Source organism: Miniopterus natalensis, chromosome 6, assembly GCF_054644295.1.
Source record: "Miniopterus natalensis isolate mMinNat1 chromosome 6, mMinNat1.hap1, whole genome shotgun sequence".
Lineage (NCBI taxonomy): Eukaryota > Metazoa > Chordata > Mammalia > Chiroptera > Miniopteridae > Miniopterus > Miniopterus natalensis.
In genome coordinates this window covers 43,361,993-43,375,837 of record NC_142086.1, presented here as the reverse complement: position 1 = coordinate 43,375,837, position 13,845 = coordinate 43,361,993, and the positions used below count along the sequence as shown (strand labels likewise).

The 13,845-nt window shown below is 33.1% G+C and overlaps 1 protein-coding gene across 1 annotated transcript in view; it reads right to left on the bottom strand.

Annotated features, from left to right (window-relative positions):
- Positions 1 to 13,845, bottom strand: part of STXBP5L (syntaxin binding protein 5L) — a 170,660-nt gene that overhangs the window by 43,715 nt on the left and 113,100 nt on the right. Inside the window, exons 21-22 of the mRNA XM_087817877.1 lie at positions 4,674 to 4,739; positions 2,916 to 3,008 (exon numbers count right to left, since the gene is read on the bottom strand). Of these exons, the coding sequence (XP_087674003.1) occupies positions 2,916 to 3,008; positions 4,674 to 4,739 (159 nt within the window). The remainder of the gene's footprint in view (positions 1 to 2,915; positions 3,009 to 4,673; positions 4,740 to 13,845) is intronic.

Genomic DNA, 13,845 nt, shown 5'->3' with positions numbered 1-13,845 from the left:
ATCAGATACTTGGTTCCACTTGGAAACAAAATTTTAGGGCCCCAGCTGGGTGGCTCAGTTGGTTAAAACATCATCCTGTACACCAAAAAGGTTGCAGGTTTGATTCCCAGTCAAAGCACATATCTAGGTTGTGGGTTCAATCCCAGGTCGAGGTGTGTAAGGGTGGCAACAGATGTTTCTCTTTCACATTGATTATCTCTCTCATCCTCTCCTTCTCTAAAATCAATAAACATATCCTCGGGTGAGGATTTAAAAAAATTTTAGGAGCCCAGTGGTTCAGCGGTGGAGCATCTACCTATGATCCAGGAGACCAAGGTTCAGTTCCCAATCAGGGCACATTCCTGGGTTGTGGGCTCGATCCCCAGTAGGGGACATGCAGGAGGTAGCCGACCGATGACTCTCTTATCATTGGTGTTTCTATCTCCCTCTCCTTTCCTCTCTCTGAAATCAATAAAGACATTTTAAAAAAAATTTTAGGAATAGAGTGAACCTTGAGTAAGTTGGAATATGACTACTACTTTAATGAGAATTAATGTAAAGAGCTAGGTTCAAAGTTTCTAATTCAAAGCTTCTAATTAGTTGTTTTTTGATTAGAAAGAACTGGATTGACTTTTTGGTTTCCAATGAAGGATTTCTACTTTGTTATAAATAAGCTATAACTAATGTTTGGAAATTTAAAATGGTCAAAGAGGCCAAATTCAGTGTCTTTAGGCCATGGATATTCATTTTTGCTTTTATAATATCTAATACTATATATTATTGAGAATCTATGTTCTGGACACTAGCATACATTAAGGTTAAGAAACTTGGCTAAAGTTACAGCTGTAGAAAGTGGCAGGGTAAGGTCAAATTTCTCTGATTCTAAAGTTATGTCCTTTCCACTAAGCAACACAGCCTTCCTGATTTAGATGCCACCTGTGTGGCCTACACATCTGTAAAATAAATAAATCTAACACTAAATTAAGAAAAAAGTTGTTTAGGTTAAAATGTTTGTAAAGTTCATAGATTAACTGACTGGTTGAAATATAGTAATGAATTCCATTTGGAATTCTATCTTAGAGAATTCTATCTTCCTTAAGCCAGAAACTAAGATAAGAAAACACCTGGTATGTATATAGGCATAGTCACTATCTCACTCACACACACACACACACACACGCACGCACACGCACGCACATGCACACAAACATTTTGGGGTCACTATACCATGCTGGCGTCCTGAAAGGTATACATGCCTATAATTAGGTATACATGCCTATAATTTTGTTGCCAGCTTCCCCTTTTTTGTTCTTTGGAAGTGGCTATGATTTAGCCAGGCAAAAAGGTATCTTTTTAAAAATTTGCCCCAGCATAAAAATGTTTAATGTTATGACTCTGGTTTTACCACTACCTTGAAATATGTTTTATTTCTATCTAGATTTTAATGAATCAGTGACTTTTTATTAGTATCATATGAACAAGTGTTAAATAATGATGACATTTTATTTCTGCTTTTGTCTATCTTGAATTATAAACTCCCAAAGAGCACTAGGTTCTTGCACACACTTTTTTAAGTGCAAATAGGAGATCAAATAATTTTGGGTTAGAGGACCTTGAAGTCTGAAGAACTGAGTTGGTTCAGACTAAGCCATTTACTAGTAGGGTAACCTTGGGCAAGTTACAGAATTTTTTTTTTTGGCCATAATTTTTCCATCCATACAAAGTAAGAACAATATCAATGTTACACGGTTACTGTAGAATTAAATAATACACATGAAAAATAACATTTGTTTTAAAGTGCTATATCAATGTTGATTACAATTTTTAGCAAACAAGGCTTAATAAATTCAAAAGGTGGTGATAATTTATTGATTTTTATGAACTATAAAAATTAAAAATTATTTTCAAATCCAGTTTTTCCTGGAATTTAAATGGTAAACTATGTCTCTGATGTTTCATGGAAAGTATATTTTTTAAGTTCTTTTCAGTTTCTTTGTCAAAACATTGTTTTTCATGACTCAGCAACTTCTCACTTTCTCACTGCTTGGATGTCATATAATTTCATTTGTAATTGTTTTTTGTAACTCATTTTTAAATTTTATTAATAAAAACCAGGAAAAAAATTAAAAAATTGTAGGCTTTACAACCAAATGTAACTAAGTTGGAAGTCTCCTCAGAAAAAGGCATATCACAGGGTTGTTGTATTACCTAAGGTGAAAATAAACTATGGAAAATTACTGTCTGGAAAATTGTTGGTTACAATTATCTCTAATTTATTTGGAATCTAGAACATTCGTAATTCATGTTTTGTTTAAAGTGGCAAATCTGGTCACAACCATTTTGTAATGGTTTCCTAATTTAAAGAAGCTGCGTAACTTGTATTTGTGATTTGATCCCTATGAGCAGCATCAAATATCCAATAACTGCATACAATTTAGATTATAGGACCTTACTTTCTGCTCACTATTTTTGAGAGAACATTGCCCCTTTGAGGCAATTCTTTTGTGGAGTTTCCATGATCATCATAGTTGTTTCTAATCATACAAAATATTTAATTGTATTAGAAAGAATTATGGAGAATTTTTACAAAACCACTTTACTTTTTGGCTCTTAAGTTTTCCCTGAATTCTGTGTTGGCCCTCCATATTCTCTTATAAGCCTGATAAAATAATTCCAGTATATAGTAGAAAAGTAACACTATCAAAATTCTATGGAGCATTTCTAAATTGTTAACAAAACCCTTTTAGGAATTCCTGCTTTATATCTCATAAAGTCATTGTTAACCACTGCTTCATGCAAATTTGTCTTCATCACCATGAGGGATCTGTTTTCAGCACAACAAATAAGAATAAAGCTTTTGATACAAAATGTGAAGTCTAGAAAATTGTGGAGGTATGAATAACTTGTTTGTTTATAAAAGAGATTTTTACTTTCACCTGGCAAATGATGTGCTTGATTCCTCTGTCTCACAGCTGGTATTTCATTCCTATAAAAGCCTGGTGCTGCCTCTGGAGTTCTGGTAGGAAGTCCTAAAGAAAAGGGGTAAGAAATTATTAGCATGTAATTTCTTAGTCCAACTGACCCAAGAATTTTTACCTTAGAGGAGAATTTCATAGTAACTATTTAGAAGGGTCTCTATTTTATGCCTTTATCTGTGTATCTTGGTACTGCTCCAACAGAAGACTGTTTAAAGGGAGGAAGATTTCTTCTTCAGAGGATGTAGTGGAGCTCTAGACACATAGAATTACACAGAAGGGGCATTCAGAATAGGCTCTAAGATCTAGTTGTAACCCAGATTTGAGAACAGAGCTCCTTACTTCCTTGTTAGTATTTTGTGACATTCACTTCTATGATATTTTAATAAAGATATTTTTACCAGAGATGCTTAAGTATATTTTAATAAATATAAATATTTATATCACCCTAGCCCTCACTTGAACTCGATAGCATAAGTGTATTGTATATTGTGGATAGAGAGAATCATGAGCATGGATGGCTGTTTAGGTAGCAGCAGTATTAGGACCTAATGCCAGTCTAGAAAAAGATATTCATCTGAGCAAATGATTTTTAAAGGCGCAGCTTCAAGGAAGATAAAATAGAAAAATTTACACCTGTGAGCAGATATAGCCCTACAGTTGAAGACTTGGTTAGTTTTCAACTCTTTATCCAAAGAAAAAGGTAGTTTCCTTTAGGGGACTGCAGTTCTGTGCCAGGACCTAGTGGAGCTAGGGCTGAATGTTAGTTTCTGCTCACCTCCTTGGGAAGTACGTTTATGTAGTACATGGATTCACATGACCTTACCTGGTAAGTGATAAAGGGTTACACAGCTTTAAGAAAAAAACAAGTAATTTATAAAATTATTAGTTTAACGTTGGTCTCTGTAGCTAGACTGTCAGTTCCATTTGGCACGGAGTATGTTTATTTTGTTCATTAGTTTATTCTCAGTGGATAGCATCTTATCTATCTAACTGTAGATACTGAAAATTATTCGTTGAATAGTTGGTGAATAACTAAATATGAAATAATTATATTATCCTGGAAGCTGAGAACATCAGCTTTCTGGTTGGCTTACTGGGATTCTTTCAGGTCCTAATTGCTACTCTGTTCTCTCTCATTATCCTATAGGATATATTTAATAATCTGAAACATTACTCTGTTTTAATTGTAGTTTATTGGGCTAAAAGGGAGTTTGAGATCCATGTAGAAAATCATAGTTACAAAATGATCACTGGTCTCCAGCTTCTGTAATTCCCAACCTCTCTTAACTCAGAGATATGTCAATGAATATACATGCCTCCAAACTACTGTCTGGAGAGATGGTATCCTACGCTACTGCACCCATTGTATATATTTCTCACTAATTCAGTTCTAGCTATAAGAAGACAGAGTTTCTGTATAAAATTTCCAATTTTTACTTAGAATCATTAATATATTTGCAAAATAAACTTCCTTTAAAATGCCTTTAAAGGTACTGTACTCATACCTCTGATTTTAATTTTGTAAGAGGCCAAAAATATTTTTAAAGGCATTTATTTCTATTAATTTTGGAATGAAATTTGCTTATGGTTAAGTTACAGAAACTGAATTATCCCTTTACTAAAATAACAAATTTTACATTATAAGAATTGAGAAAATAAAGCAGTAGATTATGGCAGAGAGTTACCAGAAGCCTGAAAAATGCCACTCATATTTACCTGAAGTGGGAGACTTGCAGCGCTCAAGTTCCAGGGGAACTGGATTGTCATTCAGCTCAGTTAAACCTGAAAATAAAATGACAAAAAATGAGATAAATTTTGCTAAAATTTTGTAGAAACTCTTCTTAATTCCTATAAGTTTTAAGGTTTTCCCTGTGAAAACTACTTTTCTATGCTCATGTATGACAATTTGTGCTAATCATTTTAAGTTAAAATATAGTTGGCATAAAATATATTAGTTTCAGGTGTACAATATAGTGACTGACATTTATATATTTTACGATGTGATCACCACACTATGTCTAGTAACCATCTGTCACCATGCCAAGTTATCACACTATCATTGACTATATTTCCCTTTGCCTTTTTCATCCATCCCTCTATTACTCTCCCCTCTGGCAACTATCAATTTGTTCTTTATTTCTATTTTGTACTGTTTGTTCACTTGTTTTGATTTAAAAAAAAAAAATTCAACATATATGTGAAATTATGTGATATTTGTCTTTCTCAGTTTGACTTATTTCACTTAGCATAATATCCTTTAGGTCCATGCATGTTTTCACAAATGGTAGAATTTCTTTTTTTATTTTTCATTGTTGAGTAATACTCCATTGTATATATGCCACACTTCATCCATTCATCTATCACTAGACACCTAGGTTGATTTCCCTATGTTAGCTATTATAAACAATGCTGCAATGAATATAGGAGGGCATATATCTTTTCAAATTATTGTTTTCGTTTTCTTTAGATAAATGTTCAGAAGTGGAATTGGTGGGTTGTATGGTGGATCTATTTTTACTTTTTGAGGAATCTCCATAATGTTTTACTTAGTGGCTGTATCCATTTGCAGTTCCACCAACAGTGCACAAGGGTTGTTTTTTCTCCACACCCTCACCAACACTTGTTATTTGTTGACTTTTTTATAACAACCATTCTAATAGGTTTGAGGTGATATCTCATTCTGGTTTTGATTTGTATTTACCTAATGATTAATGATCTTGAGTATATATTCATGTGTCTGTTGGCTATCTGTGGGCCTTCTTTGGAGCAATATCTCTTCATGTCCTCTGCCCATTTTTCTATTGGATTGGTGGGGTTTTTTGTTATTGAGTTATAATATGAGTTCCTTATATATTTTGGGTATCAACCCTTTATTGGATATATCATTTGTGAATATATTCTCCCATTCAGTAGGTTGTCTTTTCATTTTGTTGATGGTTTCCTTCCTGTGCAGAAGCTTTTTAGTTTGATAAAGTCCTATTTGTTTATTTTTGTGTTTGTTTCTCTTGCTCAAGAGGATATATCTAAAAAGATACTAATAAGACTGATTTCAAGTGGATTACTACTTATGTTTTCGTCTAGGAGTTTATGGTTTCAGGTCTTACATTTAATTCTTTAATCTGTTTTGAGTTTATTTTTGTATATAGTGTAAGAGAGTAGTCCACTTTCATTTTTTTGAATGTATCTGTCCAGTTTTCCCAGCACCATTTATTGAGGAGACTATTTCTCCATTGTATATTCTTGCATCCTTTGTGATAGATTAATTGACCATATAGATGCAGGTTTATTTCTGAACTCCCTATTCTGTTCCATTGACTTATGTGTTTGTTTTTGTGCCAGTACCATACTTTTTATTATTATTATAACTTTGTAGTATAGTTTGAAATCACAAAGTGTGATACCTCCATCTCTGTTATTTCTCAAGATTGCTTTGGGAATTTACACAATGGAATACTATGCAGCTATAAAAACAAAGGATCTCTTACCCTTTGAGACAGCATGGAGGGACCTGGAGAGTATTATCCTAAGTGAAATAAGCCAGTCAGAGAAAGACAAGCATCACATGATCTCACTTATATGTGGAATGTAATGAACAAAATAAACTGATGAACAGAATAGATCCAGAGACAGAGAAACATGGAACAGACTGATGAATCTCAGAGGGAAGGCAGGGGTGGGAGGGTAAGGGGGGGGTGAAATTAACCAAAGAACTTATATACATATATGCATAACCCATAGACATAGACAATAGTGTGGTGAAGGCCGGAGGGGGGGGAGGTGTAGAGTGGAGGGGGTCAATGGGGAAAAAAGGGGACATTTATAATACTTTCAACAATAAAGATAAGTTTTTTAAAAAGATTGCTTTGGCTATTCAAGGTTTTTTGTGATTCCATATAAATTTTAGGATTATTTGTTCTAGTTCTGATAAGAATACCATTGGAATTTTGGTAGAGATTGTACTGAATCTGTAGGTTGCTTTGGGTATTATGGTCATTTTAATACTAGTCTTTCTAATCCATGAGCCCATTCATTTGTGTCCTTTTCAATTTCTTCAGTGTCTTATAGTTTTCTGAGTATAGGTCTTTTACCTCCTTGGTTAAATTTATTCCTAGATATTTTATTCTTTTTGGTGCAATTTATAAAAGAGATATTCTTAATTTCCTTCTGATTGTTCGTTATTAGTGTATACAAATGCAGTGGATTTATGTATATTAATTTTGTATCATGCTACTTTACTGAATTCTGTCATTGTATTACATTTTTGGTGGGTTCTTTACGATTTTCTATATATAGTATGTCATCTGCAAATAGTGACAGTTTTACTTCTTTCCAACTTGGATGCCTTCTATTTTATTTTCTTGGCTGATTGCTGTGGCTATAACTTTCGGTATTATATTGAATAATAGTGGTGAGAGTGAGCAACCCTGTCTTTTTCTGCTCTTAGGGGAAAAGCTTTCAGGTTTTCACCATTGAGTATAAGGTTAGCTGTGGGCTAATCATATATAGCTTTGATCGTGTTTGTTTGTTTTTTGTAATTTTCCTAATTTGTTTCAATGTGGCTTCTGTAAATCCTTAGGAATTATAAGACTTCTGTTCAGCTAGTTTCCAGTTGGTTATTCAGATTTATTGTTCTATAATATAGTTGTAATTCCTTTGGACCTGGGAGGATGTGAGTATAATTACCACCTACTCTGCCACCACCTTGGATCTGTAACCTTTATCATTTTAAGGTAAGTTCCTTCTGTATTCACTTTGTTGATAGTTTTATACATAAATGGATGTTGAATTTAGTCAAATGTCTTTTTGCATCTATTGATATGATCATGATTTTTATCCTTAGTTTTATTGATGTGGTGTACCACATTGTTTTGCAGATATTGAACCATTCTTGCATCCCTGTTATAAATCCCACTTGATAGTGTTGTATAATCTTTTTAATGTATTTTTAACTTTGATTTGCTACTATCTCATTGAGAATTTTTGCCTCTCTGCTAATCAGAGATAATTGCCTATAACTGTCGAATTTTGTAGTGTCTTTGTCTAGTTTTGGTATAGGTAATGCAATGCTGGCTAATGACTTTGAAAGTGTTCCCTTCTTTTTTATTCTTTGGAAGAGTTTGAGAAGGATTGGTGTTAATTTTTCTTTAAATTTTGGTAGAATTTACCAAGGAAGCTGGCTGGTCCAGGGCTTTTGTTTAATGGGAGTTTTTTGTTCGTTTGTTTGTTTGTTTACTACTGCTTCAACTTCATTGGTAGTAATCATTCTGTTGAGATTCTGTTTCTTCTTGGTGTAGTCTTGGAAAGTTCTATGTTGCTAGAAGTTTATCCATTTCTTCTAGATTGTCCAATTTGTTGGCATATAATTGTTCATAGTATTCTTTAATGATCCTTTGAATTTCTTTGGTGTTGACTGGAATTTCTCCTTCATTTCTGGTTTCATTTATTTTGGCACTATCCTTTTTTTCTTGAGTCTTGCTAGAGGCTTGTCAATTTTATTTATCCTTTCAAAGAACCAGTTCTTAGTTTGATTTATCTTTTTCTATTTTTTAATCTCTCTTTTGTTCATTTCCACTCTGATTTTTATTTCATTCCTTCTACTTTGTTTTGTTTGTTTTTCTTTTTCTAGTTACTTTAGGTATAAGCTTACATGGTTTATTTGGGATTTTCCTGTTTCTTGAGGTAGGCCTGTATATCTATGAACTTCTCTCTTACAACTGCTTTTGTTGCATCCCATAAATTTTGGAAAGTTGTGTTTTTTCATTTGTGTGAAGGTAGTTTTAAATTTCCTGTTTGATTTTCTTTGATGTATTGGTTATTTAGTAGCATATTGATTAATCTGCCTGTGTTTGTGTTTTATTCCATTTTCTTCCTGTAGTTGACTTCTAGCTTCATGCCATTGTGGTTGGAAAATAAGCTTGATATAATTAAAATCGCACTGAATGTACTGAGGCATATTTGTGGCCTAGTATATGGTCTATCGTGGAAAATGTCCCATGTGTGCTTGAGAAAAATACGTTTTCTACAGTTTGGGGATGAAATATTCTACACATTTTTATAAAGTTGATTTTATCTATTGTGACATTTAAGGTTGTTAATTCCCTATTAATTTTCTGTCTGGATGATCTGTCCATTGAGCTAAGTGTGGTATTAAAGTACCCAACTGTTATTGTATTACTGTTAATTTCTGTCTTTTGTCCAGAAATGTTAGCATTTGCTTTATATACTTAGGTGCTCCTATGTTGGGTACATAGATATTTTCAAATGTTATATCTTCTTGGATTGACCTCTTTATACTTATGTAATAATGCCTTTCTTGGTCTCTTTCTACTTTAAGAAATCTCCCTCCTCCTCCCCCTCCCTCTTTAGTATTGCTACTCCAGTTTACATTTTGTTTCTATTTGCATGGAATATCTTTTTCCATCCTTTCCATTTTAATCTGTATGTGTCTTTCAATCTAAAGTGAGCTGCTTGTAAGCAGTATATAGATGGGTCTTTTATATTTTTTATCCATCAGCTACCCAATGTCTTTTGAGTGGAACATTTAGTCCATTTATATTTATAGTAATTTGGTATAGGTATGTGCTCATTCATGTTTTGTTAATTGTTTGTTGTTGTTCTCTGTTCCTTTTCTTGATCTCTTTCCTTTTTAAATTTATTTTGTATTTTTCCATTACTGTTGACATACAATATTAGATTCAGGTGTACAACATAATGATTAGACATTTATATAGCTTATGAAGTGATCACTCTAAGTCTATACCCATCTGCTGCCATACAGTTATATTACTTACTACATTCTCTATGATGTACTTTACATCAAAATGACTATTTTCATGACTGAGAATTTGTACTTCTTAATTCCTTCACCTTTTTCATTCACCTCACCAACCCTACTCCCATCTGGCAACCATCAATTTGTTCTCTGTATGTATGAATCTGTTTCTGTTTTGTAAATTCCACATATAAGTGAAATCATATGGTATTTGTCTTTCTCTGTGTGTCCTATTTCACTAATAATAACATGTAATAGATCCATCCATGTTGCCACAAATGGTATGATACTCTTTTTTTTATGCCTGAGTAATATTCCATTATATATATGTACCGTCTCTTCTTTATCCATTGATCTATCAATGGACACTTAGGTTGTTGCTTTCAGATATGGGCATTGTAAATAGTGCTGCAATAAATATAGGGGATCATATATCTTAAAATTGGTGTTTTGGATTAGTTTGGATGAATAACCTAAGTGGAATTTCTAGGTCATATGGTAGTTCTATTTTTAATTTTGTGAGGAACCTCCATACTGTTTTCCATAATGGCTGCCCAAATTTATTATCCTACCATAAGTGCACAAGAGTTCCCTTTTCTCCACATCCTTGCTAACATGTGTTGTTTGATTTATTATAAGCCATTCTGACAAGTGTGAAGTGATATCTCACTGTAGTTTTAATTTACATTTCCCTGATGATTAGTAATGTTGAGTATCTCTTCATATATCTATTGGCTATTTCTATGTCCTCTTTGGTGAAATCTCTCTTCAGGTCCTCTGCCCATTTTTTAAAATCAGATTTTTTTGGCGTTGTGTAAGCTCCTTATATGTTTTGGATATTAACCCCTTATTGGATATATCATTGGTGAATATCTTCTCCCATTCAGTAGGCTGTCTTTTTGTTTTGTTGATAGTTTTCTTCTCTGTGCAAAAAGTCTTCAGACTGATGTAGTCCCAATTGTTTTGTTACCTTGTTTCCCTCACCTGAAGAGACATATCCAAAAAAATATTACTAAATACGATGTCAAAGAATTTACTGCCTGTGTTTTCTTCTAGGAGCTTTATGGTTTCAAGTCTTACATTTGTCCTTAGTCCATTTTTAATTGATTCTTGTATATGGTGTAAGAAAGTGATCTGGTTTCATTGTTTTGTATATGTGTCTAGTTTTCCCAACACCATTTATTGAAAAGACTGTCTCTATCCCAATGTATATTCTTTAATTTTTTTTTTTTATTGATTGTTTTTTGAGAAAGAGGAAGAGAGAGAGAGAGACATCGATATGAGAGAGACACATTGATTGGTAGCCTCTAGTATGCACCCTGACCAGGGAACAAACCTGAAACCTGGGTATTTGCCCTAACCAGAAATCAAACCCGTGACCTTTTGGTGTATGAGAAAACACTCCAATCAACTGAGCCACAGTGGCTAGGGCCCAATATCTATGCTTGCCTTCTTTGTGATTAATTGACCATACAGACATGGATTTATTTCTGGGTTGTCTTTTCTGTTCTATTAATCTATGTGACTTTTTTTATGCCAGTACCAGGCTGTTTTGATTACAACAGCCTTGTAGTATAGTTTGATATCAGGTAGCATGATACTTTTTTCTTTGTTATTCTTTCTCTTGCTTGCTTTGGCTTTTTGGGATCTTCTGTGGTTCCATATAAATTTTAGGATTGTATGTTCTAGTTCTATGAAAAATGCCTATAATTTTTTTTGTTTTTTTAGTGTATTTGTCTAGTTTTGGTATCAGGGTAATGCTGGCCTCTAATTTTCTGGATTAGTTTCAGAAGAAAAGGTAGTAATTTTTCCTTGAAAGATAAAACCATCATTTCCAGGGCTTTTTTGTTGTTGTTAGGTTTTTTTGATTACTTATTCAATTTCATTAGTACTTTTAGGTCTGTTCAGATTTTCTGTTTCTTCCTGATTCAACCTTGGAATATTGTGTGTTTCTAGTAATTTGTCCATTTCTTCCAGATTGGCCAATTTATTTGCATATAATTGTTTATAGTGTTATGTTATAATGCTGTATTTCTGTGGTGTCCTTTGTCTCTTCTCCTCATTTTTGGATTTAAAAAATTTTGGCTCTCTTCTTCTTCTTGATTAGTCTTTCTAACACACAATACAATATACAGATGATGTATTATAGAATTGTAGCCCTGAAACCCATATAATTTTATTAACCAATGTCACTCCAATAAATTCAACAAAAAAGAACCAACCATTTGAGCCCAATCAACCTACAGAACTGTAAAAGATAATAATAAATTGTTGTCTTATACCTAATTTACATTTATTTGTTTATTGGCATATCAAAAAATAAATCAAAGTTTTATCAGTTTTGTTTATCTTTTCAAAGAACCAGCTCTTGATTTCATTGACTTATTTATTTTTATTGTATTTTGTTTATTTTTGCTCTGATCTTTATTATTTCCTTCCTTCTATTCACTTTGGGAGCTTTGTTTCTTATTCTTCTTCAAGTTCCTATAGGTGTAATGTTAGATTGATTAGTTAAGATTTTTCTTGTTTTTTGAGGTAGGTGTGTATTGTTATACATTTCTCTCTTAGAATTGCTTAGTCTGTGTCCCATAGTTTTTGGGTCATTGTGTCTTCATTTTCATTTGTCTCAAGGTATCTTGATTTTTTTCTTGATCTTGTTTCGTGGCCTAACATGGTCTATCTTGGAAAATATTCCATGGACAGTTGAAATAATGTGTATTCTGCTGCTGTGGGGTGAAATGTCCTAAAAATATCAATTATGTTCATCTGGTCATTTGAGGTTATATTTTCTCTGTTGATTTCTGTCTGGATGATCTATCTATTGATGTCAATGGGATGTTAAAGTCCCCTACTACTACTATATTACTATTAATATCTCCCTTTATGTCTGTCAATATTTGTTATATATTTAGGTAATCCTATTTTGGGTGTTGATGAGAGTTATATCCTCATGTTGGATTGATCCCTTTATCATTATGAAATGCCTTTTGTCTCTTGTTATAATCATTATTTTAAAATCTATTTTGTCTGACATAAGTAATGCTACCCCAGCCTTTTTTTTTTTTTTTTTAATTTCCATTTCCATTGGCAGAAAATATCTTTTTACATCCCTTTTCTCATCTGTGTGTGTATGAGTCTTGGTTTTTTTATCCATTCGGCCACCCTATGTCCTTTGATTGGAGCATTTGGTCCATTTACATTTAAAGTAATTATTGATAGGTGTATATTTATTGGAATATGATTATTTTCTCATTTTGAAATTCTCTTTTTCTTATTCTCTTGCTCTCTTCTCTTTTATGTTGATGACTTATTACAGTGTCATGTTTGGATTCCTGTCTCTTTATTTCAGTAATATTCATGGATTTTTCGGTTTGTGGTTACAGTGTGCTTCATATATACCAAGCTATGTTTACTGCAGTCTATTTTAAGTTGATGGTTGATTAAGTTCTAAAGCATTCTAAAATGACTACAACTTTTAGTCAACCCCTCCACATTATGTTTTTGTTATTATTTTTTCTATGTCTATGTTTATCCCTTAATTTGTTTTTATACACAATCTTTCTTTTGCCTTTTAACCTTTGTACTAGATCTTTATAGTTGGTTAATTCACTGCTTAACTGTTTGCCTTTTTTAGTGAGAAAGCTTTTTCTGTCCTATTTTCTTATTCATATTTATCTTTTCTCCTTTAAAAAGTCCCTTTAACATTTTTTGTAACACTGGTTTAGTGGTGACAAACACTTAGCTTTTTCTTGTCTGGGAAAATCTTTCTCTTTCTATTCTAAATGATAGCTTTGCTAGGTGGAGTAGTCTTGGTTGTAGGTGTTTGCTTTTCATCACTGAATATTTCATGCCATTCCATTCTGGCCAGCAAAGTTTTCATTGAAAAATCATCTATCAAATGGGAGATCCTTGTATGTAACTCACTGCTTTTCTTACTACTTTTTTCCTTACCCGAGGATATTTTTTCCATTGCTCTTTAGAGAGAGTTGGGGGAGAGGGAGAAACATCGATGTGAGAGAGACACATCGACTGGTTGCCTCCTAGACTAGCTCCAGCCTGGGCCAGGGATGGAGCCTGCAACTCAGGTATGTGCCCTTGGCCAGAATCAAACCCTGG